Genomic DNA, 25,894 nt, shown 5'->3' on the forward strand with positions numbered 1-25,894 from the left:
ACAGCCCTTTAGCACTTGGACTGCCCACAGGACCGAATCCAAAGCCCGTTAGCCTGCTGCTCTCTGTGCCTATCCAGGCTTGTCTCAGGCTCCTCACTTCCTCTTGTCAGACTTGGATTCTGTAGTGCTTTCTTTCCTTTGTTCACACCGTTGTCTAAGCCTGGGTTGTCCTCTCAACATCCTTCCCAGCTCAGATAGTCTCTTCCTCTGTGTTCCTTTTTCTCTCAGTTAGAAGTGATCTTTCCTGCCTGAAGCCACTTTGTCTTTTCTGAATGACAATTATAGGCAGCTTTTATTTACTTAGATCTTGTTCGGTGTGGTTAATTCGGTGGGTCACAACTGCCTGCTGCCCTTTTAGCAAACCTATGGCATGTGTGCCAGAGGGAGCTGCTCCCTTCCCCCTCTCCATGTGCGCCTAAGGACATTTCTCACATGACCCACCCCTCTGCCCAGCAGCCCAGTGGGAATACTTCCTCCCTCCCCTGGCTGGGGTAAGGCAGGAGCTCACATGTGGCGTGAGGGTGTGGTTTGGGCACTCAGTCTCTAAAAGGTATCACCATCACTGGCCTACTGTATTCCCTTAGTTTCATGAGTAGTATAGAGGTTTGTCCAGAAACTTGCAGATAATGAATAGAAATATAGTTAATTGATTTGAAATGGTGTATTTGTATTCCAAGGGAATATATGTATATATCTAGGTATTATTCAGACTATATATATTATTATATATGTTATAAATATACCCACATAATTGAATTTCAGTTCAACTACTATATCTATATATCATAACTAGAATTCTATCAAACATTTAAAGAACAACTAATCCCAATACTATACAAACTAGTTGACAAAATAAGCAAAGGAGTCTTACCAAATTCTTTTTATGACACAAATATGGTACTGATACCTAAGCCAGGAAGACCAAAAAAAGAAAGAAAACTATAGACCAATCTCCTTAATGAACATAGATGCAAAAATCTTAAATAAAATACTAGCAAAAAGATTATAGGAAGTTAACACAAGGATTACTTGCTGTGATCAGATGGGATTTATATCAGGAATGTGAGGCTGGTTTAATATTAGGAAAACCATCCACAAAATTGACCATATCAATAACCAAACTAACAGAAATCACAATTATCTCAGTAGATGCAGAAAAAGCCTTTGAGAAAATTCAACTCCCATTTCTATTGAAAACAGTAGAAGGTATAGGAATAAAAGGGCCTTTCTTCAAAATAATAAGCAGTATTTATTGCTTATTACCATCAACAACTATCATCTGCAATGGGAATAAGTTAGGAACCTTCCCACTAAGATCAGGAGTGAAGTAAAGATGCCCATTATCACCACTATTATTTAATATCATACTAGTAATGCTAGCTTTAGCAATTAGAGAATAAAAAGAAATTGAAGAGATTAAAGTAGGCACTGAGGAAACTAAACTATCACTCTTTGCAGATGATATACTTAGAGAATCCTAGAAAAATCAATTAAAAAGTTAGTGAAAATAATAACTTTAGCAAAGTTACAGGATATAAAATAAATCCTCCTGAGTCATTGGCATTTCTATGTATTTCCAACAAAGCCTTGCAGCAAGAGTTAGAAAGAGAAATTCCATTTAACATCACTCTAGACAATATTAAATATTTGGGAATCTCTCTGCCAAGACAAACATAGGAATTATATGAGTACAACTACAAAACACTTCACACAATGAAATTAGATCTAAACAGTTAGAAAAACATTAATTGCTAATCGATAGGATGATTTAATATTATAAAAATGACAATCCTGCCTAAATTAGTTTACTTATTCAGTGTCATATCTTTCAAACTATCCAAAACTTTAAAGAAAATTTTTTTAAATTTAGAATATTTTCCCCATGGTTGCATGATTCATGGTATTGTATGTGTGTTCCCCACCTTCCAACCCCCCCCCCCCCCATTTTCTCCCCACTCCTGGATCTGACAAGGAATTCCACTGGATTATATGTGGGTCATTTTTCAAAACCCATTTCCATGTTATTCATATTTGTAGAGCGATCTTTTAACACCAGAATCCCAATTGTGTCCCCATTGAACCACATCATCAAACCGCTATGTTTTCCTTCTGTGTTTCTGCTCCCACAGTTCTTTCTCTGGATGTGGATAACATTTTTTCTCATAAGTTCCTCTGAATTGTCCTGGGTCATTGCATTGCTGCTAGTAGAGAAACCTATTACATTTGATTGTGCCACAATGTATCAGTTTCTGTGTATATGGTTCTCCTGGTTCTGCTCCTTTCACTCTGCATCAATTCCTGGAGGACTTTCCACTTCACATGGAATTCCTCCAGTTCTTTATTCCTTTGAGCACAATAGTATTCCATCACCAGAAGACATCACAATTTGTTCAGCCATTACCCAATCGATGGATACTCCCTCATTTTCCAATTTTTTGCCACCACAAATATTTTTGTATAAGTTTTTCCCTTATTATTTTTTGGGGGTACAAACCCAGCAGTGGTGTGACTGGGTCAAAGAGCAGGCATTCCTTTAAAGCCCTTTGCGCCTAGTTCCAAATTGCCCTCTAGAATGGTTGGACCAATTCACAACTCCACCAGCAGTATATTAGTGTCCCAATTTTGCCACATCCCCTCCAACATTTATCACTTTCCTTTGCTGCTATATTGACAATCTGTTGGGTGTAAGGTGGTACCTCAAAGTTGTTTTAACTTGCATTTCTCTAATCAGGAAGGATTTAGAATACTTTTTCACGTGATTACTGATGATTTTGAATTTCATCATGTGAAAACTACCTATTCATGTCCCTTGACCATTTGTTGATTGGGAAATAGCTTGATTTCCAAAAAACTTTTTTATAGCATTAGAAAAAAATAATAACAATATATACATCACACTAAAATTTATTCATATATCTCTAAATTACATTTAATAGGGGAAATGACACAGAATATTTGACCTGGAAAAAGAAGACTTGAGACTTGGGTGGGAAGGCACATGATATTAATAGACTTAGTTAGGCCTCTTTAGTGTTGTCCTATTTGGCTACAAAAGGCAGACCTTGGGAAGGGAAGTTGCAAAGAGGCACATTTAGTTTATATGTAAAAAAACAAAACCCTTCTTAACAATCAGTTTCTTTTATCTAGGCTCCCCCTCACTTGAGGTGTTCATGCAAAGGTGAGCCACCACTTGCCAGATACATGGTTGAGGAGGGATAGGTTGGCCTGAATGGTCTCTTAGCTTTCCTACCCAAAGGTTCTGGGATTACTTGAGGGCAGTGTCTATGTGTGTTTTCCCCCCAGTTTTTTCTCCCTAGTCCCTTTAAACATAGTAGATTCCTTTCAGCTTTAAATCTGTGATTCCCTAATCTTATGGTTAGGGTTCCTGGACTAGAATAGAAGACTCAGAGTGGATCTTAGCAGGATATTGGTCCATTTTACAGATGAAATGGATAAGAGGAGAAATTCAAAAGGGTGAAAAGCCAAGAGTTAAAGTTTACATATACCAGGTGTGGTGTTGAAATTGGATTCTTCTTTTGGAAAGGGTACAAATTTAGTTGTGGCCTGAGGACTAGAAGGACTTGATGGCCTTGAGGGAAATTTGGTTAAGAGGAAGTAGAGAGACAGGTAGATGTGGGTATAAGCCCCAAAAGAAACTTCCTGATTGATGCTCGACTGGGGGGGGGGCAGTAGGTGGTACACTGGCCACAGGCTTGGTAAGGAAGGTTAACCCTGCTGGTTTTGAGATGGAAGCTGTTGTTAAAGCATTTGGAAGAATCCTATCTAAAGAGATGAATGAATAAAACATTTATTAATCACTTACCATATGCAATGATGAGATGAAGATAGGCCAAGAGCAGAGAAAGGTTTTCTGGTAGCTGAGACCATGTTGAATTACTTAGTTCCCTGAGTAAGTGGTTATAGAGAAAGATATTTAAGATCCATGTTCCTTAGTTATTGCTAAAAAGTGATTTGTAAAAAATCTATAACTGTCAGACACTAGCGGCAGGAAAAAGACAAATGAGAGGAGTGAACTAGCCCTTGTGATTCATTAGGATGGTCACTGGTGCCAGTCGTGTGGAACAGAAAAATCCCTTTATTTCTGGTGGATTCTGGAGCAGGAATGACAAAGGGCCAGATTTTATCACCTAGGAAGAAAGATGAAGCTCCCCCAATGCAAGGCTCATTCATGACTCTTCTGGCTAGGAGACATTCTTATTTGGAGCCTCTCCTGCTCTCCTCCACTGAGAAAGACCAATCCAGGAGGAAGGAGGCGGATGGCTTTTCCCAGCAACAAGATGTAGCCCTGCGGCTTTGAAGTTTAAGCTCTAGAGATACAAGGAGCCGCTGCCTTTGTGGTGTGTCCATACCGATACCTCCCCATTAATCCGGAGAGTGTCAGTTTGAGACAGGCATTAGTGCTTTCTGCATCCTCTGTGGTTAATTAGAATAGATTTTAATGGAATTCATTAGCAAGTTGCTACCCAGGACTTGTAAAGCAGTAAAATCATTATAACTCTTCCTATTGTGCTTAACTTGTAACCTAAGGTAGTCAGCATCTGTTTTACTTGGCTTTTTAAAATGAGAAAATCATGCGTGTTGTTGATATATTTGAATTTTAAAGTAAAATGGGAAGTCTAGATGGTGGAAAAGACTCAGCCTGGAGATCTGGATTCAAGTCCCCCCTTTGCCATTTACTGCACATGTGACTTTTGGGCAAGTCACTTGATCTTTTTCCTCCATTTTATTTGTAAATGAGGGAGGTTCTATTAGATAGCTTCCAAATTTCCTTTCCAGACTTAAATCTATGCTCCTGTGGTCCAATGTTCGGTCACCGTGGGCTACCAAAGACCCAAAGGCATGGATTTGGTAAATGGACGAGATCTCTGTTGAGAACTTGGATACACTGGGGAGTCAGCTACACGAACTCCTTCTGTCGATAATATCTGTGCCTGAGCTGACCTTTAATCAGATCTGTGACAAATGCCATAGCAGCTTGGGAGCTTATTATAAAAGCCCTGGGAAGGGAATATTGAAAAAGACTTGGGTGGCTTCTCTGCTGGGCCCACCTGTTCAGTAAAATAGTTGGGTTCAGGGTTAAGGCTCCCTGGCAAAGCCCCGGTGTATCCATGTTCTGTCCTTTGGGCCTCGAGGCCTTTATCTGTGGGGACGCTGTGGGGTGTGTTGCCCATTAGGAGAGAGCTGAGAGCGCGATTGGAGAACGGAGGTTTGGAGAGATCGATCTGAAATAGCTGCCTGGAGCTCCCATTCAGCAGCTGCCGCCCGGCTCCCCCCTCTGAGCCCTGCCTGTGCCCATCCCTCCCAGGAAAGAGCTTGTCAATCCAAGCCTGCCCCATCCATCTTCAGGCAGCCGCAGCACGTTCCCCCGGAGAACATGGCTTCAGGGCTCCCCTAGACTCTCAGGGGCCTCTGTCCTTAGAGTGGTTAGAAAGGAGAGCTCCCCCGCCCGCCGGCATCCAAACGGGGCGCCTGTTTGTCTCCGCCTGGTCTCCGGCTTCTGCGTTCCTCTGGCTGTCTGACCCCGTCTCTGCCCGCTGCCAGGGCATGCCTTCCTCCTGTCGGGCACCCCCAGCTTCAAGAGCCCTTTCCTCATTTCCCCAAGTATTTCAGGGTTCTCCCTACCCCCAAGTCCTTGTGCATCGATTTTGTGTACAGCCTGCATTTATCCATCTGCGAAGATGTGGTACACCACGGCAGCCCAAGCTGCCGCAGCGGATAGAGCACCCAGCCACGGTCAGGAAGACTTGAGCCTTCCTAGCTAGGTGACCCTGGGCAAGTCACTTAACCTTTGCCTGCCTTCGTTTCCTCACTGGTAAAATGGGATAATAATAGCTCCTACCTCCCAGAGTTGTGAAGCTCAAAGGAGATCCTAATTGTAGAGCTCTTAGTCCAATGTCTGGCCCTGCGTAAGCGCCCTATCAGTGTTAGCCATGATTCCTGTCAACCCCTCCTCCGCCCCAGAAGCATGGAATAGAAGCTCCTCGAGGGCAAGGCCTGGGGGTCACCTCTTTGTGTCCCCAGTGCTCCCTCCTGAAGGCTCTGAAGAAGCCCGACAGAACAAGTCTGTACAAGACGTTCTTGCCTTGGTCCAGAAAGGGCAGTGGCAATGGCCTGCATGTGGTGCTTGGACCCCAACTCGCTGAGCCCAGCACGGGCCGGGCCGGCATCAGATCCATTAGCCTGTTGGCCGCTTGAGAGCAGACTCTTTTCTCCTTTTCTTTTTATTCCCACACTCAGCACAGTGCTTGGCAAATCAGACGTGCAGTTAACAAACTCGCTGTTTCGTAAGCATCTTGTAAAAGAAGTTTTTAAAAAGAAGAGCAGAATGGAATTGGGGCAAGGCCTGAAGGAGAAGCCTATCCAGGGTGGAAATGTTGGTTGTACACAGATACTTTAACAGTAACGCTGGTGCTTTATTTCTGAAAGATATCGGTCTTTGCTGCATTTGAGGCAACAGTCCTGGGAACACGGAATAAATGGGTTTTTCTTCATTTGCTGCATGGCTTCAGGCCTCGAGGCAGCACCGCAGAGGAGCTGCTTATGCTGTTCTTCAGATGGGAAGTGTGTGTGGCACAGTGGCCTCTCCAGTGCATTCTTTACACCCATTTTTGTCCCCAACATCATAATAACATCTGGTATTTGGGATAGCCCTCGAAGTGTCACAAATCTTTCTATAACACTGCATCCATTCCCTCTCCCAATATCCTTGGGAAGTAGGCACTATTTTTAGAGATCTCCATTTTTACAAATGAGGAAATTGAGGCTCAGATAGGTTTACTTCTTTGCTTAGGGCCCACATAGCTAGTGAAATGTCTGAGGGAAGATTTGAACCCAGGTCTTCATGATTAAATGCAGGTCACTATCCATTTTGTGCAATGATGTCTCTATGTCAGGTTAAGTTTTTTTTCCTCCATGATATGATTAACTTATAAGGCTTGATGATCTCTTCTTTCTTCGATCTGTCAATCGTTGGTGGAGGGGAGCAGGATCGTACAATAGGATAGGTTTAGTCATTTTATATAGCTTCTCTACTTCCTGACAGAGAGGTGACGAATTCAGGGGGCAGATTGAGACAAATGTTTTGGACATGGCAAATGGGGAAATTTGCTTTGCCTGATTATGCATATTTGTTGCAAAGGGTTTGCTTTTCTTTTTCTGTGGGGAAGGGGCAGCAGAGGAGGGTGAGAGAGACAGACAGGTTCAGAGGCAGATTTTCATTAATTGAAAAAAAAAAAAAACAACACCCATCTCTATTTGAGGGCTTTCCTAGAAGCCGCCTTCTGATGTCTCATTAAAAAAAAGTCAATTTAATTATTATTTCTTCAATCACTGAAAATCATCCCTCCCTCCCACCTTCTCCCACTGAGAAATAAAGAAAAACGAAACCCCTGTTACAAACATGTATAATCAAGCAAAAAAAAAAAATCCTCTCTTGACCAAGTCCAAAAGAATGTCTCCGCCTGCCCTGAGTCAGGAGGCAGGCGGCATGTTGTATCTTGAGTCCAGGAATGGGGCTTCGTGCTTCTGCCCGTCAGAGTTTGAAAGTCCTTAGGGTGACCTTGTTCGAGTAGAAATGATTCTCTGTGCTGCTCACTTTGCATCGAAGGGCTCGTGTGGCCCGCAGAGAGCTTGAGGACGCCACCCTGGGCAGGGCTCACACTAGTCTAGGACTTGTCGCCATTTCCATCATGGCCCTGCTGCAGAGAGCCCCTGAGCCCTGGGTTTGGGAAGGCCGTGTTGGCCGAGCCGTCCCCAGGAGGCTGGCCTGCAGAGCATGGGGACTCGCGAACCGTGCCAGTGGAAGGCATCCCTGCATCCCCCGTGCTGTGGGCTGCGCCCCCTCCCCATCCTCATCTTCCCTGCCTCCACCTCCACCTCCAGCGCCCTGGGGCTCCCTTCAAGGCTCCGATGGAGAGGCCCTGCTATCACTTCCCCTTCTCCAGTGAGGGAGCATTTATTTGGGGTCCGTCTTGTATACAGTTCTCTTTGACCGTGTTGTGGACCTGGTAATGGAACGCCCGATGTCTGTATTTGTAGCTGGCACCCAACAGGCACTTCATCAGTCGTGCTTTATCGATTGAGGCTGTGCATAAAGCCTGTTGTAATGGAGTGACCTCCGCCGCCTTTATGTCTGCGCTCTTGGCCATATCTGGGTCACCTTCTGCAAGGAAATCTGATGGAGGGCCCTCGGCAGCCCCTCGGCAGCGCCGGTGCCGATGGCAGCGTGTGCTAGGGGTCACTGGGCTTGTGGGGCATACAGAAATGCTCGCCATCAATGGCTCTGGTAGAGCCTCTTCTTCTCACAGAGATTCCTCCCATGGCTTCGAATGCCTAAAAGGCCTTTTCAGAGGCCCTAGGACCCTTAGCGCCTAGTTCTCAGGGACCCTGGGCCACTTTCCTGCTCCTTCCTTATGGAGTTGAAGGAGGGAAAAGGGACTCTACCTACATACATCTTCAGGCCAGAGTCTGAGACCAGGATGGTCACTCAGAGAGAGCATTAGGTTTACAGGGAAGTTGTGGCTTTCTGGGAGGAAAAACTTTCTAACAGTTTTAGAGCTGGCCTGGAATGGAGGAAGCTTCAGTTTTCAACTGAAGGTGTGTGTTGTTGAGGGTCTTCCTGTACAGCTCCTGGTGGCCATGCACTATTGCAGAGTCCTTAAAGGAGGCAGAGGATCAGACTTATTTCAGAAGAGGAGAGGGGAGCAGGGAGAGAGTGGGGGGCTCCTGTACGGGTGGGAGGAATGTCTGCTAATGCCTAGAGCAGATGAGTTACTCACAGATGGTGTCTTTGTGACCTTCACCATTTATTTCAGTGAATCTTTGTGCCAGGCTGTTATTATTCTCCATATTTATTTCATAAAATTAAATTCTTTCATCTAGTTGAATCTGAGTTGATCAAAAGGGAGAAAGGATTTCCTTTTTGGACCGGCCATCTGACTTGAGAAGGACTGTGGACCTTGGATGGGTCTTTCCAGTGCCTGTGGAGGGCCCAGATCCCTTGAAAGTAAAGCCTCGTCACTTAGTGACGCATAGTTGACATGGACTGTGTCTGCTGCTTCCGTCCCTAATAGGATTTGTGGGTTTCCTTGTTTTTCTCAGCTGGGCCCCCGAACAGACCAACATTAGTATGTAAAAATTCTCGTTATTAGTTGATGGGCCTGAGGACCAAGTCAAGATCCTATCTAGGTCAGGGTGTTTTGTGGATTTGATTGTAAAGTTCTGTGTACATATTATTTTCGCTCTTTTTTTTTAAAGCAAAGAAATATAGAGGAGTGCAGTAGGACTTCATTAATACAGTGTCTCAGTTGAGAATTCAAACTCAAGAAATCTGACTGAAATTCCCTTATTAACTGTATCTTAGTGATGTTATGCATAAAACTTGTCCCCACTGTCTACTGTAATAGCAGGTACCAGGCTGATGCTATGGATGTGATCCCACATGTTGGTTAGCTTAGGGACATTCCTCCTTTGAGCATCGTGGCCCTTGGTGCTCACCTTCTCTCACGTTGACTTTTTAATGTTTACATTTTCTTGCCAAACAGCCATTTGTTTATGTTATGGGCTGAGTTTTGTTTTGTTTTGTTTTGATTTGTTTTGTTGTTCAAAAATAAAACACTGTTTCAGTAAAGTCTGTTCCCTGGGATTAAAGTGTGCCGGGACTAGAGTTTTATTTGTTAAAAGACTTCATGGAAATGAAACTTTCTACTGCTTCCCTTTATTTAAAATCGCTCCTCTTACAACTCTCTGAGCTCTGTGAGCCAGAGAATAGACAGAAAAGACTGGACCGAGGGTACCTGGGATGATCTTCTTTCTGGGGAGCGCCGTCTCTTTGGCTGCTTTGGCTGCCTGGTCATAAGGGCAGGAGCAGGGATCTGGCCCTTTCCTAGTGAGGCCCAGAGGACCCCGAACCCCCTGAGTGATAGTGAAGAGAGCACAGCTCATTGTAAGAACCCTTTCAAGGTCAGCTTTTAGCAAAGTCAGTCAGCAGCAGCAAGCGTTTATTAGCACCCACTATGTGCCAAGCATTGTGCCAAACCCTGGAGATACAAAGAGAGGCACAGTAGCCCCTGCCCTCGAGGAGCTTCTGGCAAGTGGAAGAGCTTGGACACTTGAGGCTTTTGAAAAATGTCTTTCCTTTTTGTTTAGAATCCTAAACAGTTATTATCCCTTGTCCCACTTGGTGTCCCAGGGGGTGCAGGGGCATCTTTTTCAGTGATTACCATCAAGCGTCCAGAGGGATAGCCAGCTCTGCAGTGGCCTCCTTGTCCAGAAGTTGCCACACTGACCCTGCATCCCCTCATTCAGGGAGGCTTTCCCGTGGTGGGACTTCTCTCGCTTTGGAATCTTGTAGGCAGAGCACAGTGCTTTTCTCCTGGAGAAGCCTTGGGATGGAGCCTTGGTTGATTTTAACAGGGTTAGCCACAAGAGGGTAGCAGTGACTAAAGCTGAGGAAGGAGTGAGTCCTTCCTTAATGCTGACAGCCTTGCAGGTGGCAGGGAGGTCTGGGCCAGGCCCTTTTGTTTCAGAAAGAAAACCACACACAATCTCAGGTTCTTAAGATTTTGGAATTACTGGGTTGGTTTTAAGTAAGACACTTCACATTTCTGATTCTATTTTCCTGATCTGGAGTAGGTGGCCTTTAAGGTCCTGCCAATCCTGATTGGTTCTAAGCCCTTCCCCATCCGATCCCTCTTGGTCCTTTGTTTGATAACTTTCTAATATACCTTGTCACATTACAGGGCTTAGTATTGGTGCCGTATGTCTCCCCACTAGAGGGGGATGGGGACTCTATTTTATTTAACCTTCATTTTTCTATAGCCTTCTGGGCACTGTAAGTGCTTAGATATTAGTTGCCTTTTATTCTTGTACAAAACTGTCTTTTTACCCTCCACACGTAGGACTGTCTCAACTAGCATGTATTCAATTCCCACTGGAGGGCTACAGAGTCAAAATATAAAATAATAGGACCAGTGGTTAAAACCAGCTATTTAGTGCTGAAACTTAGCATTTTTAATTTCCCATAATCACAGGGCAGGGATGATTTTAAAAATATTGAACCGATGTCTCTGAAAGCTAAGAATCTCATGGACCATATTCGACTCACCCGAAGGCTTGTTTGTATGTACTTGTTGTTCTTGGCACTTTTGGAAATGTGTGATCTGCAAAGAAATGTCCCCAGGAGGTTCTCAGTATATTTGCATTATAGTTATTAAATCATTATACTTCAAGTGCTGTTTTCCACCTATAGTAGCCAACCTCCTTTGTACAGTATTGGTGGGAAAATTCGTTTTGTGTTCTGTGTTCACCAGCCGTCTTAATTTGAGTTTTGTACTTTGAAATCGATAATACAGAGAAAAGATCTTAGGACTGGCTGAATGAGAGAAGAGTCTGATTTTTGCTGGTTTCATTGCAGATGAAATGGAAAGGGAAGGACCTGTTTGACCTGGTGTGCCGGACTCTGGGACTACGGGAAACCTGGTTCTTTGGACTGCAGTATACAATTAAGGACACAGTGGCCTGGCTCAAAATGGACAAAAAGGTCAGTCCCTGAGCTGGAAATGGGGGAGCCAAAAGGCTGGCTTCATCCCAGCTCTTTTACTGGGCAGATCTCTATTTTATATTTATCTGTCAGGTGAGAATCTCCTTTATACAGACCCTCAGAGGAGAGCAAAAGGCTCTTCTTGGAAATCCTCCAGGTTTTCCCCTGCTCACAGGTTCTACTGCTCAAGTCATATAAACCAAGGTGAAATTAGTGCTGTCCTGGTTTGTTTATTCAGTATTGCCAGGCTGCTGACGATTGCCTTTAGGTCTTTTAATCAATCAAGCCACTCATTTGCCTTTGAAAACAAAAATTCTTTTCCACATATGTTGTTGCAGGTTATGTGTTTAAAAGGCCACAGCAGGGCTTCTACTATTCTGCAGGGTTTTTAAATTTAAGCAAATTTTTTAACTTAAAATCAGATTGGAATCCAAGGGAATAGAGTTCTCTTGATAGCATTCAGTGCAATGACCATTTCTGTAATAGGCTGACTGAGACAGGAGAAATTGTGTTTCTCTAGCATTTTGGACACGGTCTGAAATAGCAGGCGATGCCTTGAAGAATTTCTCACTCCTCTCTCTTGAGGGCATTTGGGAACAGGGCCTTTTGCTTTATATCCCCAACTCTTAAAAAATGGCTGCACTAATTCTGTGCCTAACACTCCAGGAGCTTTTTTCATTTTATTTTCTGTCTTAACTTCTAAACTCAGAGTGTGTGTGTGTGTGTGTGTGTGTGTGTGTGTGTGTGTGTGTGCATTTGTGTATACACATACATATCTATTCATGTGAATTGACATCTTGGAGTCCCTTGCAGTTATAAACATAGCAAGACAGAATTCACAGCAAGGACTCTTGAAAGGTGGCTGAACTGGGTGGTGATGCATTGACTCGGGATTTATATCTAATTTGGGCATTTCTCCATTGAGTTTGAGCAAGAGAATTGTATACCCAAAAAGCTGTAGAACTTTTCTTTGGCTCCTTTTGTGGTTCTAAACAAAGTGAGTTTAAATTATGCCTGACTGCTAGGAAAATGGATGATGGATTGAGGGCATAGGAGCTATAGAGTCTGCTGCTCAGAGGAAATAAATTATGACAGGTTAATAGAACTTTGTAGTATGCAGCATGACACGTTTGTGTCCTGAATGCAAAAGCAAGCAGGTGCTCAACATTTGGGGAGGTTGTGGATGGGGTTGCCAGATTGGCTCGGGGCTCTGGTTCCTAGACTGGGGCCTACAGAACTCCAGTGTTCCCTGAAATATCTCAGGAGTTTGCTCTAGAGGCAATGGTCATGCCTTTTTCTGTTCTGGCAATTACCTGCAGGTTCCAGCCCAATACATGGACTAAGGTTGAGCAGGAGAAAGCCATGCTCCAGGAGTCCTCCAACCCTTGACGTGGCTCGAACCAGGCCTACCACAAGCTGGCAGGTTTATTGCCATGATTTCTGACCTGGAAGACATCTTAGAGCTGTAATTGGAACAAAAGAGGATTGGTTTTTCTCCACTTCCTTTCTTTAAAAAAAAAAAAAGCCACATTCCTTGAGGTCCTAGAGAGTCATTTAGCTCAGTGACAGCAATGTGGAGTGAACATTTGGAGCCGTTTTTGCAGTGTTGTGCATACTCTGTGTTGCCGAGTCATAGCCTTTGGGAGGCATTGTGCCTTCAGGAGAAAAAGAAATCCTCACTACCCAGAGTGAGCAGTGGGCTGGGGCCAGAGCAGGCTCTCAGCTTGTTGATCTTTTTTGCCTTGCAATTTTTCAGGTGCTGGATCATGATGTTTCAAAGGAAGAGCCGGTTACCTTCCACTTCCTGGCCAAGTTTTATCCAGAGAATGCAGAGGAAGAGCTGGTCCAGGAGATCACCCAGCATTTATTCTTCCTTCAGGTATCCTAGTGTATCCCTTCTTTCTCCTTTACCTCTGAGATCAATGTCCCTCTTAGGATGTTTTACAGATTGCCTGTCTGATTGCAAAAATACCTGCCCCTGGAAATCAGCAGAACAAACCCTTAAACTCCTTACAGGAAGAGTCTTTAGAGCAATCTTAACCTTTGAATCGAGACCACGTGGGACCATAGGATTCAGGGCTTGAGTCCTTTGGAGGCCGTCCAGTCCGTGCCCCTCATTTAACATTGAGGCCCAGAAGGGGGTTAGAGATTTGCCCATTTGCTCCTAGTCTGTAAATATCATTTAGGAGATCATCAGAATAAAGATGATAATTAAATCTATGATTACTGATGAGGTGACCATAAGGGAAGGTATAAAGAGAAAGGAGAAGAGGACCTGGGACAGAGATGTGGGCTGTCCCCAGAGTTAAAGAGCCTGATGAGGTGATGAAAGAGGAAAGGCATCTGCTAAGAAGGAGTTAAGACCCACAGGTAGGAGGAGAATGAGGAGGCTAGACAGGTAACCACCTTGGGGAGTGAGATAAGGGATCTGCCGAGAGAAGTGAAAGGGTCGCCCACTTGAGAAGAGTTAACAAGTTTGGTCCGGGTATCTTGGTCTGGCTCTGTAGAAGAGTGCCTAAGTGGCAGCGGAGGTGAGTGAGCACAAAGATGAGGCCAGGCTGGGGCTTGGCAGAGTAGGAGGGTTGATAGGCTGGGTCTTAGAGAGAAGGGAACAGAGTAGAGATGACTGAGTTAAAAGTGGTGTCACTGTTGGGGACAGAGGGATGGGAGTCAGGGCACTGGTCAGAGTCTAAGCCATGGTGAGATTGGAGCCACAGTGAGGAGAGGGGCAGATTGGATGGCAGGAGAGGCATGTGGAGAATATGTTGCCTGCATGTGACACATCTAGGAAGACTCCTTTGAGGAGGTGGCTTTGGAAGGATGAGGAGGGGTTCCTCAGACAAACTGCCAGAGAAGGACATTCCCCATCCAGGTTACAGTGTGAGCAAAGATAGAAAAGGGCAGGACATCTTGGACATACAGCCAAAAGTAGATTAGGACCAGCATGGAAGACGTAGAGAAGCAGAGGCTGGGGAATGACTGTGCCAGCTGGTGGTACTAGGGATGGCATGAGGGCCAGGACTGCAAAGCAGATGGCCATGGGAGCCACTGAAGATGTTTGGAACAGAGGCACCTGCTGGCCACTTCTTTGCTTTTTTTGGCCAGATATTTGAAATAATTGGCATGGGGAGCTTCCAATGAAGAAGAGTGACCCCTGCTCTGCAGCATAGCATCCTAGATGGCTGCCTGAGGCCCCTGCCCAGGGGTCTGGGGCCTGTGTGTGCTGATGGCAGGACCTTAGTATGGGCCTCTTTCTTTCCTGCCCAGCTTTCTAGTTCCTACCCTCTGTTACCACGTGATCTTTGTATAAAGGAACATGAGTTTGGTGTAGGGGGTTGGGGCTGCAGGGATAGTGGAGGTGGTATTCCTGTTAGAAAGCCATTGTGTTAGGCTGAGTGGGCATTTGTGAGGGCCAGTGATGGTGGGGATAGAGGGAATGGAGAATGGGGCCTGCCTGAGACAGCAGGTATCAGCCTTTTGGATAGGTGACAGGGAGAGATGGGCTCAGCACATCGGTGGGGCCCAGCAGGCAGAAGGAGAACGAGTCTGAGAAGTTCTGTCACAGCACTACCCTTCCCACATAGAAGGGAGGATGTCTCCTCTTGTGATATGTGGAGGACTTTATTTTTAAATGCTAATGCAGCCTTTATCCTGTTCTGTCTTGCATTGTAGTCAGTCATGGCTTAGCTCCGTTCCTTGATATGAAGTCCAGGTAAGGAGGGAGCTTTTGCAGATGTATATCCCACATCACCTGGTACTGCCAGGAAGTAGTCAGTCATGGAGCATTTATTAAGCACCTGCTGTGTACCAGGTACTGGATATGCAAAGAAAGGCAAAAGAGAGACTCTACCCACAAGGATCTTTCAATCTGGTAGGGGAAACAGCATGCCAGTAAACAGAGGCACAAACCAGAGAGAGGATAGGGTGGGGGTATTCTGAGAAAGCCCCAAGATGAAGGAGGAGCCCCTGGGAAAGGCATCTCAGTTTGAGATTTGAGCTCTCAAAAGGTGATACCTGTTGGATTGGACCAAATGGCAGAAGTCAGGAGACATGCCATGGTCAGGCCGCTGTGTTTCTGGGGCATGGCTGGGCATGGTCCACAGGGAGACCAGAAGGCCACCAGTCTGGCTCATCTTCCTCCTGCCTGTGCACTCACAGGCCTTCCACAATTTCATGGTTAGTTACCAGCGATTTGTGCCTGAGCTGCTGCTTATGCCCCAAGGTGCCAGCTGTCAGTAATAGAAAAGATTGCTGGGGGGAGGAAGGGAGGCAGCGGGATTATTACATAATTTCCCAGAAGTGAATGTTGTCTGTCATGTAGTGCTATTATCATTCATTTGAGCCTGAGCCCTCAGCATATTGTTGTGCTCAGTGGAAGTTCAATTTAGTGGCATACTTTTCTCCTTCAGTTAGTCTTCCTCTTCCGCTGAGCATAGTAGGAGATACTTGAATGAGGTCTCAGATGCATTGGCCTCTCCCATTCCCTCCCACTATTGGATTCTGTCAGTTCTATAAAGATGTGGTTCCCACCTTCCAGGACCCTCTAGTTGAATAGGAGAGACAGAAGCTGTGGGAGCATGGCACACCTAGGCCTGACATGCCCCCCAGACATGCTTTCTGACAGTCTCCCAGAAATCTGACATGGAAGGAATGGTCAGTGGTAACTCTCTGCAGCGTGGTACGAATGAACACTATGACTTGGCAGCCCCCAGACCCATTGCCATCTGATTTTGATACTTCAGTGAATCACTGGCATCCACAGCTTCTCATTCTCTCCATGCTGGTTTAAACCTTCCCAGACCTGACCTTCAAGGCAGTTTTGGCCCATGTCTTTCCACAGAGCTCCGGCCTGCAAACTTGTGTCATCTCGTTTCCTTTTCTAGTTTGTCACTCTTAGTTTCACTAGATGTCATCACTCCAAAGCTTTGGAAGCTGTCAGGTGCTTTGAAGAGTTCTTGCCATTAGTAAAGAAAAGGGCTATAGTAGTGCTATATTTTTTCTTGGTCTGATTGCCAGGAGATTCTTCTGGTTTGGGCACCTCTACAAAGAAGGGATTTATATGGTTTGGTGCAGAACCACCATAACAGCATCCACAACTAGAATAAAATGTACATTCATGAAAACCACCCTGTGAGGTAGCTAGACTCAAAGGTGTTTCTCATCATTTGTTCTCCTGGACATTGATAAGTTCAAGATGAATCAGGTGGGTGAGGCAACAGAGAAGGTGAGAGAATAGAGAATTAGAGATAAAGGGGAGAGATGGAGAGGTGAGAGGACAAAGAAGATGACAGATGAGATTTAGCCTTGAAAAGAAGAGATTTCACATATGTATCTCCCCTCTTCTGCTAAGCCATGGAATAAAAAGGTGAGAGGACCCTTTTACTTTCAACATTTGCAAACATCCAGAATTTAGTTTTTAACTCCAAGAAAGCAAAGATAATTTTAAAAATTGGGAAGAAATCTCGAGTGTGGGGTTGATCGCCACAGAACCATGAGGGATAGCCTAAATGTTAAAGAAATGGTTCCCTTAAAAGTACTTGGAAATGATGCCTACACACAGTGTGACAGTGTAGCATCCTCCCAAGTTTTCCCATATTGCAGTGTGAGTGATTGGGTGAAGACTGAACTACAGTGTACATTGGGATGTCCCTCAGACACAGCTGCCTGGAGTCAGAATTAACCCTCTTTATTTAATTTATTTGCATCAGCACAGATGTGAACCTCTTTGGGGTTCTGACATGCTACAGGTTGGCAGGATGATACATAAATCCAACATTCTGACCCAAGAATTCTATTTCCTGGACTTGTAAGCATTTAAGAGTTTAATTGTTCAGACTTTATTGCTTCCTTTCTCCTTAGAATGAGCAAAGGAACAGGGCTGGCCCTTTCTCAGTGATAGTTCAGCTGGGCAGTCCCTGCAGCCTTGATTTTGTGTTCAGATTCAGCAGGGGCCCAAGGTGGAACATTTTCAGGTTTAGCTGTCAGCTCTTAACTACTCAGTTTTGTGTCTGGCGCACACATCATCTTCTGATTGACAACACAGACCTTGTTTTTGCTGATTCAGTATATGCTCAGGTGAAGACAAGCAGTCATCTTATCCCTGGCTTCTTGGTGCAGTGCCAGACCCACATCATGTGTCAGAAAAGTCATTAACGACCTATTTGTTTGGGCAACCCTTGTCAGAAGAATCTGCAACCATCCACCATTAGGCCATGTTGCATGGACCATGCCTGCTCTCTCACACTCTCCCTTGTACTTTCCGTAGGTAAAGAAGCAGATTCTGGATGAGAAGATCTACTGCCCTCCTGAGGCTTCAGTGCTCTTGGCTTCCTATGCTGTCCAGGCCAAGGTAGGCTCCAAGGCACTGGCCCTGCTTGTTCTCCCTGAGGGTCAGAAGCTAGGACTGAGAGACTGTCCTGGAAGAGGAAGTTGGCTTATTTTTCAAGGTTATTAAGGTCTTTTATTTTGACACCAGCTTATTGAGCCTTCCTTTTCAGCAAAACCAAAGGGCTCAATAAGAACCACCTGATCTAGGAGCCAGGCATCCTTGCGTAGGAACCACTCTTCCCTGACCCACCTGGCTTGAGGTTCTTCAGGACTGAAATTGGTTGTTTGAATTTGTCTGCCTTTGAGATTATTTTCATTTACATTATTGTTGTTATTGTATATTGCAGTGATGGGCAAACTATGGCCCATGGGCCAGATGTGGGCCCCCTGAAATGTTCTATCCAGCTGCGGGACATTATTCCTAATCTGACGAATAAAATGAGTAGGATACAATACAATGAAACTTAGAGTTGCCTTAGAAACAGACTGACGATGAGCATTTCCTTTCCTTTGGCCCCCTCTTTAAAAAGTTTGTCCATCACTGGTATATTGTTATTCTGGTTGTGTCCATCTTCTCATATTTCTTTGAATTACTTGAAAAAACTGTGGGCAGAGTCCCATCCACTGTGCTTGCCTTGATCATTTTTAGTGATTGTCCCACTTTTTCTTTCCATTGATGAATACTAACAACCAAGAGGGTACAGTCCATTGTGTGCTGTGCTCTGCCATTTGAAGAGCCATTTCAGCCTCATTTCAACATTCTTCCTAAGACATGGCCACAGCACATTCTGAACCCCGAATACTTTTGCCATTGAAGAGTTGGACAGCACTGTGCCCTCTAGGGACACACAGTGAATGTGGCTTGTCCTCCCACATTTTTAGGTCTAGATATTTTAGAGGGGGAAGGGACTTTAAAAATCATTGAGGTTGGAGGTGGGCAAACTCCAGGCTTGTTTTTGGAGGGCTGCCAGTAAACTAAGAATGGCTTATATACTTTTAAGTGCATCAAGCTTTATTTAAAATTATAAAGACCATTCTTAGCTCCCGGGCCTTACAGAAGTAGGTGGCAGGCTGGATTTGGCCTGCTAGCCATAGTTTGCCAACCCTTGATCCAGACTAGTGTTCCTACTAGAAATATTAGGATCCAGATGCCAGAGGGACTGAAGGATTTGCCCAGGGTTATGTAACTTAATTACTGGAAGAGTTAGAATTGGAACCCAGGTCTTTTGACCCTCAGCATCCCTTTTACCTGCATCTTTGATGCTGTAAGTCTTTTTGTAGAGATTTTGTCATTGAACATTGTCGAGGTGCTTGACTTATCCATATCTATGAATGATAACTATATAGCAGCAGTGCTGGGGTGGCAGGGTGGGTTCTTCATTTTCTTTATCTAGGATCCAGCAGAGGACATAATATCAGCATTTGTTGTATTTCTTTTATTTTTTTTTTACTTCAAATTTTATTTAAAAATTTTTTCCATGGTTACATTATTCATGTTGTCTCCCTCCCCTCTTCCCTCCCCCCTCCCAGAGTTGACAAGCAATTCCACTGGGTTATACATATATTATCACTCAAAACCCATTTCTTTATTATTCATTTTTGTAATAGAGTAATCTTTTAAATCCAAAGCCCCAAATCCTATACCCATATAAACAAGTGATAAATCATGTGTTTTCTTCTGGATTTCTACTCCCATGGTTCTTCCTCTGGATGTAGATAGCACTCTTTCCCATAAGTCCCTTGGGATTGTCCTGGATCATTGCATTGCTGTCAGTAGCAAAGTCAATTACATTTGATCCTCCTGTTGTATTTCCTTTCAAGGAAAGGTAGCTTAAAAAACATAAGCCCCTTCTATTTCGTTCATTCCTTATTCTTTCCATTTCCTTGTTTAGCAGCACAAGAGTGTGTCTTAGGAGTTGAGGTTCCATGATGCTCTTTTCTGGGGGATGTTCAGAGCAATCATCTATCCAGTTCTTCTATCTTGGCTTTGCTTCAAAGGACAAATGAGGCATCTAGTGGTCCTGTAACAATGATTAGAAAATGATCACAGAAGTTCAGAGCTGGGACATTTGATCCCATTTACCAGAACCTTCTTACTTTATATTCTTGGTCTTGAAAGTTCAGAGAAATTTCTGTTGCCTTCTACAATGTTACGATGGTAGTCAGGGGAGAACTGAAACCAGCCTATAGGCTCTCGGCTCCTGGTTCAGCAACATTCTTCCAACCCTACCTGGAAAACTGCTTTCTCAGCTTGCTTCTTATGACATTAGTAATTATAACAACAATGTTTCTGAAACGCTTTAAGGCTTGTGGAGCACTTCACACAACAACCTGGGACAGGTCCTGATATTATCCCTGTTTTACGGATGAGGAAACTGAGGTCAACAGAAGCTGAGTAAATTGCTCAATGCCACCAAGCTAGTAAGTCTCTGAGACCAGATTTGAACTCAGTCTTTCCTGACTCCATTTCCAATGCTTTCTCCTCTGTGCCACCTAAGCCAAAGATAGGAAATGGTTTGCCTCTGTGAGGAAGAAATGAATGTAGGAGACAAAAGATGGAATAATCAATAGGGGAGGCTGGAGGAGGCCTGGCGGTAATAAATTAGTGGGGGAACTATGAATTGATTCAACAATTCTGAAAAGCAGTTTGGAATGATACTAAGAAAGTGGTTGAGCTGGCTATGTACTCCAAGGGAATCTTTGCATTGAGGGCAGCATTTTGTGTAGTAGTAAAAGGCTAGAAACAAAGTGGTATCCCTCAGTTGGAGGACAGCTACACAATACTGTACCTTAAGGAGCGATATGTAAAGAATTCAGAGCAGCATTCTGAGGAGCAGATGAACCAGAGCCTGCCAGAGAGGAGATGAGAAAATGTCTCTCCTTTTGTGGCAGAACTAGGGGGTGACTAGGTAGGGAGATGCGACCTCACATTTGCTGTCCAGCTCTGCTGATGGTGTTGTTCAGTTTTCTTAATTTACTTTTTGTAGTTTTTTATTCTTTGATGCAAGGGACAGCTCTCTAAGGAAGGATATATTTGGAAATAAAGATAATGAAAGATATATTATAAAGATATATATGTAAAGAAACCCTTTTTTTAAATGAATATAAGATTTTTGTCTGATTAACAGAAGTGCTCAAGTCAGTTTATTCATCTGGTAACTGAGGTCTACATTCATTAAGTATTCACAAGACTTCCTGGGCTCCTATACCCTTCACAGATGAGAAATCCCAGGCAGGAATGTAGGGCTAGGTGACCTGTCCAGAGTCATCCATACAGGATCTGACAGATGGAGGGTAGAGATTTCTGGGCTTTATTGGGCACTTTATAGCTTAAGTACACTGATCCCCTGAAAAAAAAAAAACACACACAACAGAATTTAAAAAACAAAAGAGGGGTTTAATTCAACCAAACACACATCATTTTATGCTTTGATTAAGAAGAACATTAATAATTGGGAAAATGTGTTCCTTCCATCATTATCCTCCTGACAGTGCTGAAGCTGGTGCTGTCACTTTCATTAAATCCGGACACAGCCTGGCTCTCACTCCAATTTTTTTCCAGCATGACTTTTTCTTCAGCTATAACTAGATTGAAGCCTTCAAGGAGACCTCCTCTGTTTGAAGGGCACCTGTCTAAAAGGCTGGATTTTCTTAGCATAGATTTTAAACAACAAATGATCAGAACCTTCCTTCAGAATCCACCTGTCCAGAAAAGAAAAAAAAATCCTTTTTCCAGGGAACAGGAGGTGTCTCATTAAAGAGATTTAACTGCAAGAAAATCCCATAAATTTTGATTCTAATAATTAGGAATTTATATTAATTTAGAAGCAGCATTCACGATTCTTAGGGAAAAGCTCACTATGATTTATCTGTGTCTTAAAAGTAAAGAGAACCTGGTCTAAAATGAATAGTTTCCTTAAACCCAGGGTTTAAGAACTTAAGGCTCAGAAGCAGCTAGGTGGCTCAGTGAATAGAGAGCCAAGTCTGGAGATGGGAGGTCTCGGGTTCAGATCCAGCCCCAAACATTTCCTATCTCTGTGGAGCGGAGCAGAGCTAAGGTGCCGAAAGCCAACGGCTAGGCAATTGGAATTAAATGACTTGTGTGGGCTCACACAGCTAGAAAGTATCTTAAGGCCAGATTTGAACCCAGGATCTCCCATATCTAGGCCTGGCTTTCTATCCACTGAATCACCTGGCTGTCTTGATACATTTTTATATAGTGTAGCCCCATTGTGAATTGTATTTTTCGTGTTTGAAATTATGAGGCCCCCTCTGATGTTGTGGTAAGTATATTGAGCCTGGAGTCCAACATTTTGGCCTCATCACCTTCTAACCAGGTAGCCTTCGTCGGCATGTCTTCATTTTGAAATTGAGAATCACCCCTGCCATGGCCATGTCGCAGGATTGTTAGGGAGATCCTATGAACACAAGGGCTTTTTCAATGCTCTGTCACTGGAAGTGATGGCAGGTGCTGGGCTCCTTTGACCCCCTTTGTCCCAAGTCAGGCTGGCCTCCTTCCCTTGCCAGTGAATTAGTGGTGCTTTCTTTACTTGTGTGGATTGTTGATGTGGCTGGTTAGCTTGTACAACTTAGGGATGGAGGAGAAAGTGAATTGGGCTCATTAACATATGGAATGTCGTTGGGAACAAATACACTCATTATAATATGGCAGCTGCTTGAATGATATAGACCCAATTAATTCCAAGGCATAAAGAGACAATTAACCTCGAAGTATAAATACAAATATTAATCACATGGTTCAGTTAGCAAGAGCCACATTTCTTGGATGGGCTTTGAGTTATGCTTGAATCAAAAGGATGGGCTTTTGATTGGGGGAAGGGGAGCACATTGACATGACAGCATATCACCTTGGAAGGCTTCAGCCATCAGTTGATTTAATTTTGGAAAAGTGTTGTTTTGAAGCCTGGACTAATTAAAAGCATCTTTGGAAGACTGTGCTAAGGGTTTGACAGTGATCTTGTCATCTGGGCCTACAGACCTCTTTGTATTCAGCTTCTCTTTGACTGACCCACATACATGTACGGGTGAGAGAAAAAGCAGAGGTTATGGGTTTTGTGTCTTTTAAAATTACTCTAAGCCTATTATTACTAAAATTACTCCCAGGGCTCCCTGCTGCAACTCCCCCCCACCCCACGCTTCCCACTTCCTTTGTGGGAGGTGAGGCGTCAGAGAAAGTATAAGAGAGAGGGTTTAGGTGCCTTTAGCTCTCTCAAGCCGGAGCCTGGAGGCTAGCTAATGCTCTACCCTGAACCCTGCAGAGCTCTCTGCTAGTAGCTCTCTCTTGGCACCTTTTTTCCTTTCTACCTACCTCCTAGTTTTCCCTAGCCCTTCCCTTTTCTAATTTAAATAAACTCCAGCCCTTCTAAACCCCAAGTTGCTCTCTGACCTTTTATTTGAGCCCCAAAGGGCTCTGGTCAATTTCCCCCTGCTGGGGCTGGGGACCGCCACCTTCCTTTCCCTTCCTCTACCTTCCTCTCTCCTTTCTCCCATCCATCCTTCCTCCTACCTTCCTCCCTTCACCCTCACATTTAGGTAGATAGAAGGAGCCAAGTTGGAGATGAACAGAAGTGCTCTTATTAATTGTCTTCGATGCTGACTTGAATTCTTCTGAGACTTGAACATCTCCCATGAGAGTGGAAAAGGGGCCACTCCATGTCGTTTAAATTTTCCAGGTAACTAAAACTCTTACTCTTTAAATACCAAAACATTTTATAGTTTGTCTTTTTTTTATGAAAATGTTTCAAAAATGGATTATGCACTTCCTTGTCTTCTGAAACTGAGGACAAGAAACACAATTAACCTTTTCTGGATGACTTAGAATCATTATTATAAATACCAGTGATTGTTCTATGCTCAACTGAATCACATCCCTAGAGTTTACTGAAGAATGCTGCTATTTGGTATTTTTAGTTGACAATTATTAGGAGCCTACAGTATGCCTTGCATCCTCTAACGTTTCAGGGGTGACCCTAAGCTTAATCGTCCCTGACTCTAGATCACCTGCCTCTATCCTCTTGTCTTCACTCCAGGGCTTTCTCTAAGTGCTCCTGGAGGCCTTTGCTGATCCGTCTCAAACTGCCAGATTTTGCCTCCTATCTAGACACCCTTCCCCCCCCCCCCCCCAGGCTATTCCTCTGCTTACTTCAGCTGTGAGATAATCCTTCTGGGCCTCACAGAACATATCACCACCTTCCAGAAAATCTGGGTCTTGAGGGAAGGCCTTGAACAACCTAGTTGCCTGCCTCCCTCCAGATATCACAAGAGATCCAACCACTTCTGCTTGGCCTGGACTCATTCGTAAATGGATAGCTTGCACCTTATTCCAATGATTCTGAACTCTAAACTGTTACTATGCAAACCCCATTCCTCATCCTCCACTGCCTGCTCCCTTATTCTCTGCCCTCAGCTCCCCCACCCCATTATCCCATTCCAAAACCACCCTTTCCAGCCTTCTTATACCTTGTGCTCCGCTTGTCTCCCGATGCCCTTGTGACTCCATGATACTGGCCTTCTCGTTCATCACACATGGCCCTCCTTTCTCAGCTCCAGGCTCTTTCACTGGCTGTCCCCTCTACTTAGACCTCCCTCCCTCCTCATCTCTGCCTCCTGGCTTCCCCCAAGTCTGCTGAAATCTCATCTTCTGTATAGTCTTTCCTGATCCTCTTTAATGCCAGTGCTCTGCTGTTTCTCTCTCATTTCTCCTGTACAGTCATTTGCATGTTCTCTTCCACTTAGATGTGAGCTCCCAGAGAGCACAAACTTTTCATATTCCCAGAACATCACACCGTGTCTGGCACATAGTAGGTGCTCAGTATGTGCTGGGTGGCTGCCTGGCTGCCTCAGCCCTCCACTGTGCCATCTGGAATGCCTATTCCATAAGTAACAGATGTGCTTCCATCTTAGACCTTTCTTTTTCTCATCCCCTCCCTGTTGATGACACTGCTTCCTGGCCAGCCTTTTTCAGTCCTGGCTGCACATTCACTGCAGCTCACTGGCTGTGGTGGGACTAGGGGTATGAATACTACCTGTTCCTTGTTACCACCTGGACTCATAACTTCTCTTCCTTTGAGATTCATTTACTCCACATTTATTACCCAGTAAAGATTCTGGGGTCTTTCATCTTTGGAACTTCAGGATACTGCCTTAATCTGTGAGTTCAGAGCCTGACTTAGTCTTTCCACCCCACCTCCTTCATACTGAGGAACTTCAGAATATAAAGATAGATGCCTCTCTTCCTTCAACTACCCTCATTGCCAGCTTCTCACTCTCTTCACTTCCCACAGCCTCCTCCTCCCCTCTACCTCAGCTACACAAAGATGGTCATATCTTGAGCTTGATATCACCCACTTCTATGTTCCTGTTCTCAGAGTCCTTTATCTGATTATAATCTTTTTCATTCCAACTTTCCATCTATCTTAGGACCTGATTCTGGTCTTTGGAAATCCCCCCCCCCCCCCACCTCTTTCCTAGGTGCTGGCTACTCTCTCTTCTCTTCTGTCTCAACCCCTTGTTGAGCTAGTTCATCTCTGCACTATTCTCTTCCCTTGAGTCCCTTGTCTTCCTGTTCTATCCCTGACGCCATTCCCCAGCCTTGGCTTATTCCCACTGTCTTCCATCTTTGCTTCTAGTCACACGTTGCTGAACAGTCATACAAAGTCATCAAACCACTTTGGCTGGGTCCATTACAAATTTGTTTCATAATCTTGGTTGTGCCCTCACTGAAGCAAGGCAGTCTTTTCACATTTCCCTAATTGATTTACTCATCCACTCACTACAGAGCCTATTCCAAACCTTTTTCCCCTTCTCAAGCCTTCCATAGCACCACCGTTTCAGCTCACTTCAGCCTTTGCTGAAAAACTGAGTTCATTCACTAGGAGCTCCCTCTTCATCTTCCTCCTTATATCACTCGGGTATCTTCTCCCATTAGCTCTTCCCTAACCTCTGGCTCTTACTAAGAGAGAGTTCTTCTCTTTGAGACAAATCCCT

The 25,894-nt window shown here is 44.3% G+C and overlaps 1 protein-coding gene across 2 annotated transcripts in view; it reads left to right on the forward strand.

Moving 5' to 3' along the window:
- The first annotated feature begins 11,434 nt into the window (after positions 1-11,434).
- Positions 11,435-25,894, forward strand: part of NF2 (NF2, moesin-ezrin-radixin like (MERLIN) tumor suppressor) — a 71,737-nt gene continuing 57,277 nt past the window's right edge. For both annotated transcript variants that reach the window (XM_044674217.1, XM_044674208.1), the window contains exons 1-3: positions 11,435-11,560; positions 13,317-13,439; positions 17,826-17,909. In XM_044674217.1, the coding sequence (XP_044530152.1) occupies positions 11,435-11,560; positions 13,317-13,439; positions 17,826-17,909 (333 nt within the window). The remainder of the gene's footprint in view (positions 11,561-13,316; positions 13,440-17,825; positions 17,910-25,894) is intronic.

The sequence above is a fragment of the Gracilinanus agilis genome, chromosome 1, assembly GCF_016433145.1.
Source record: "Gracilinanus agilis isolate LMUSP501 chromosome 1, AgileGrace, whole genome shotgun sequence".
Classification (NCBI taxonomy): Eukaryota; Metazoa; Chordata; class Mammalia; order Didelphimorphia; family Didelphidae; genus Gracilinanus; species Gracilinanus agilis.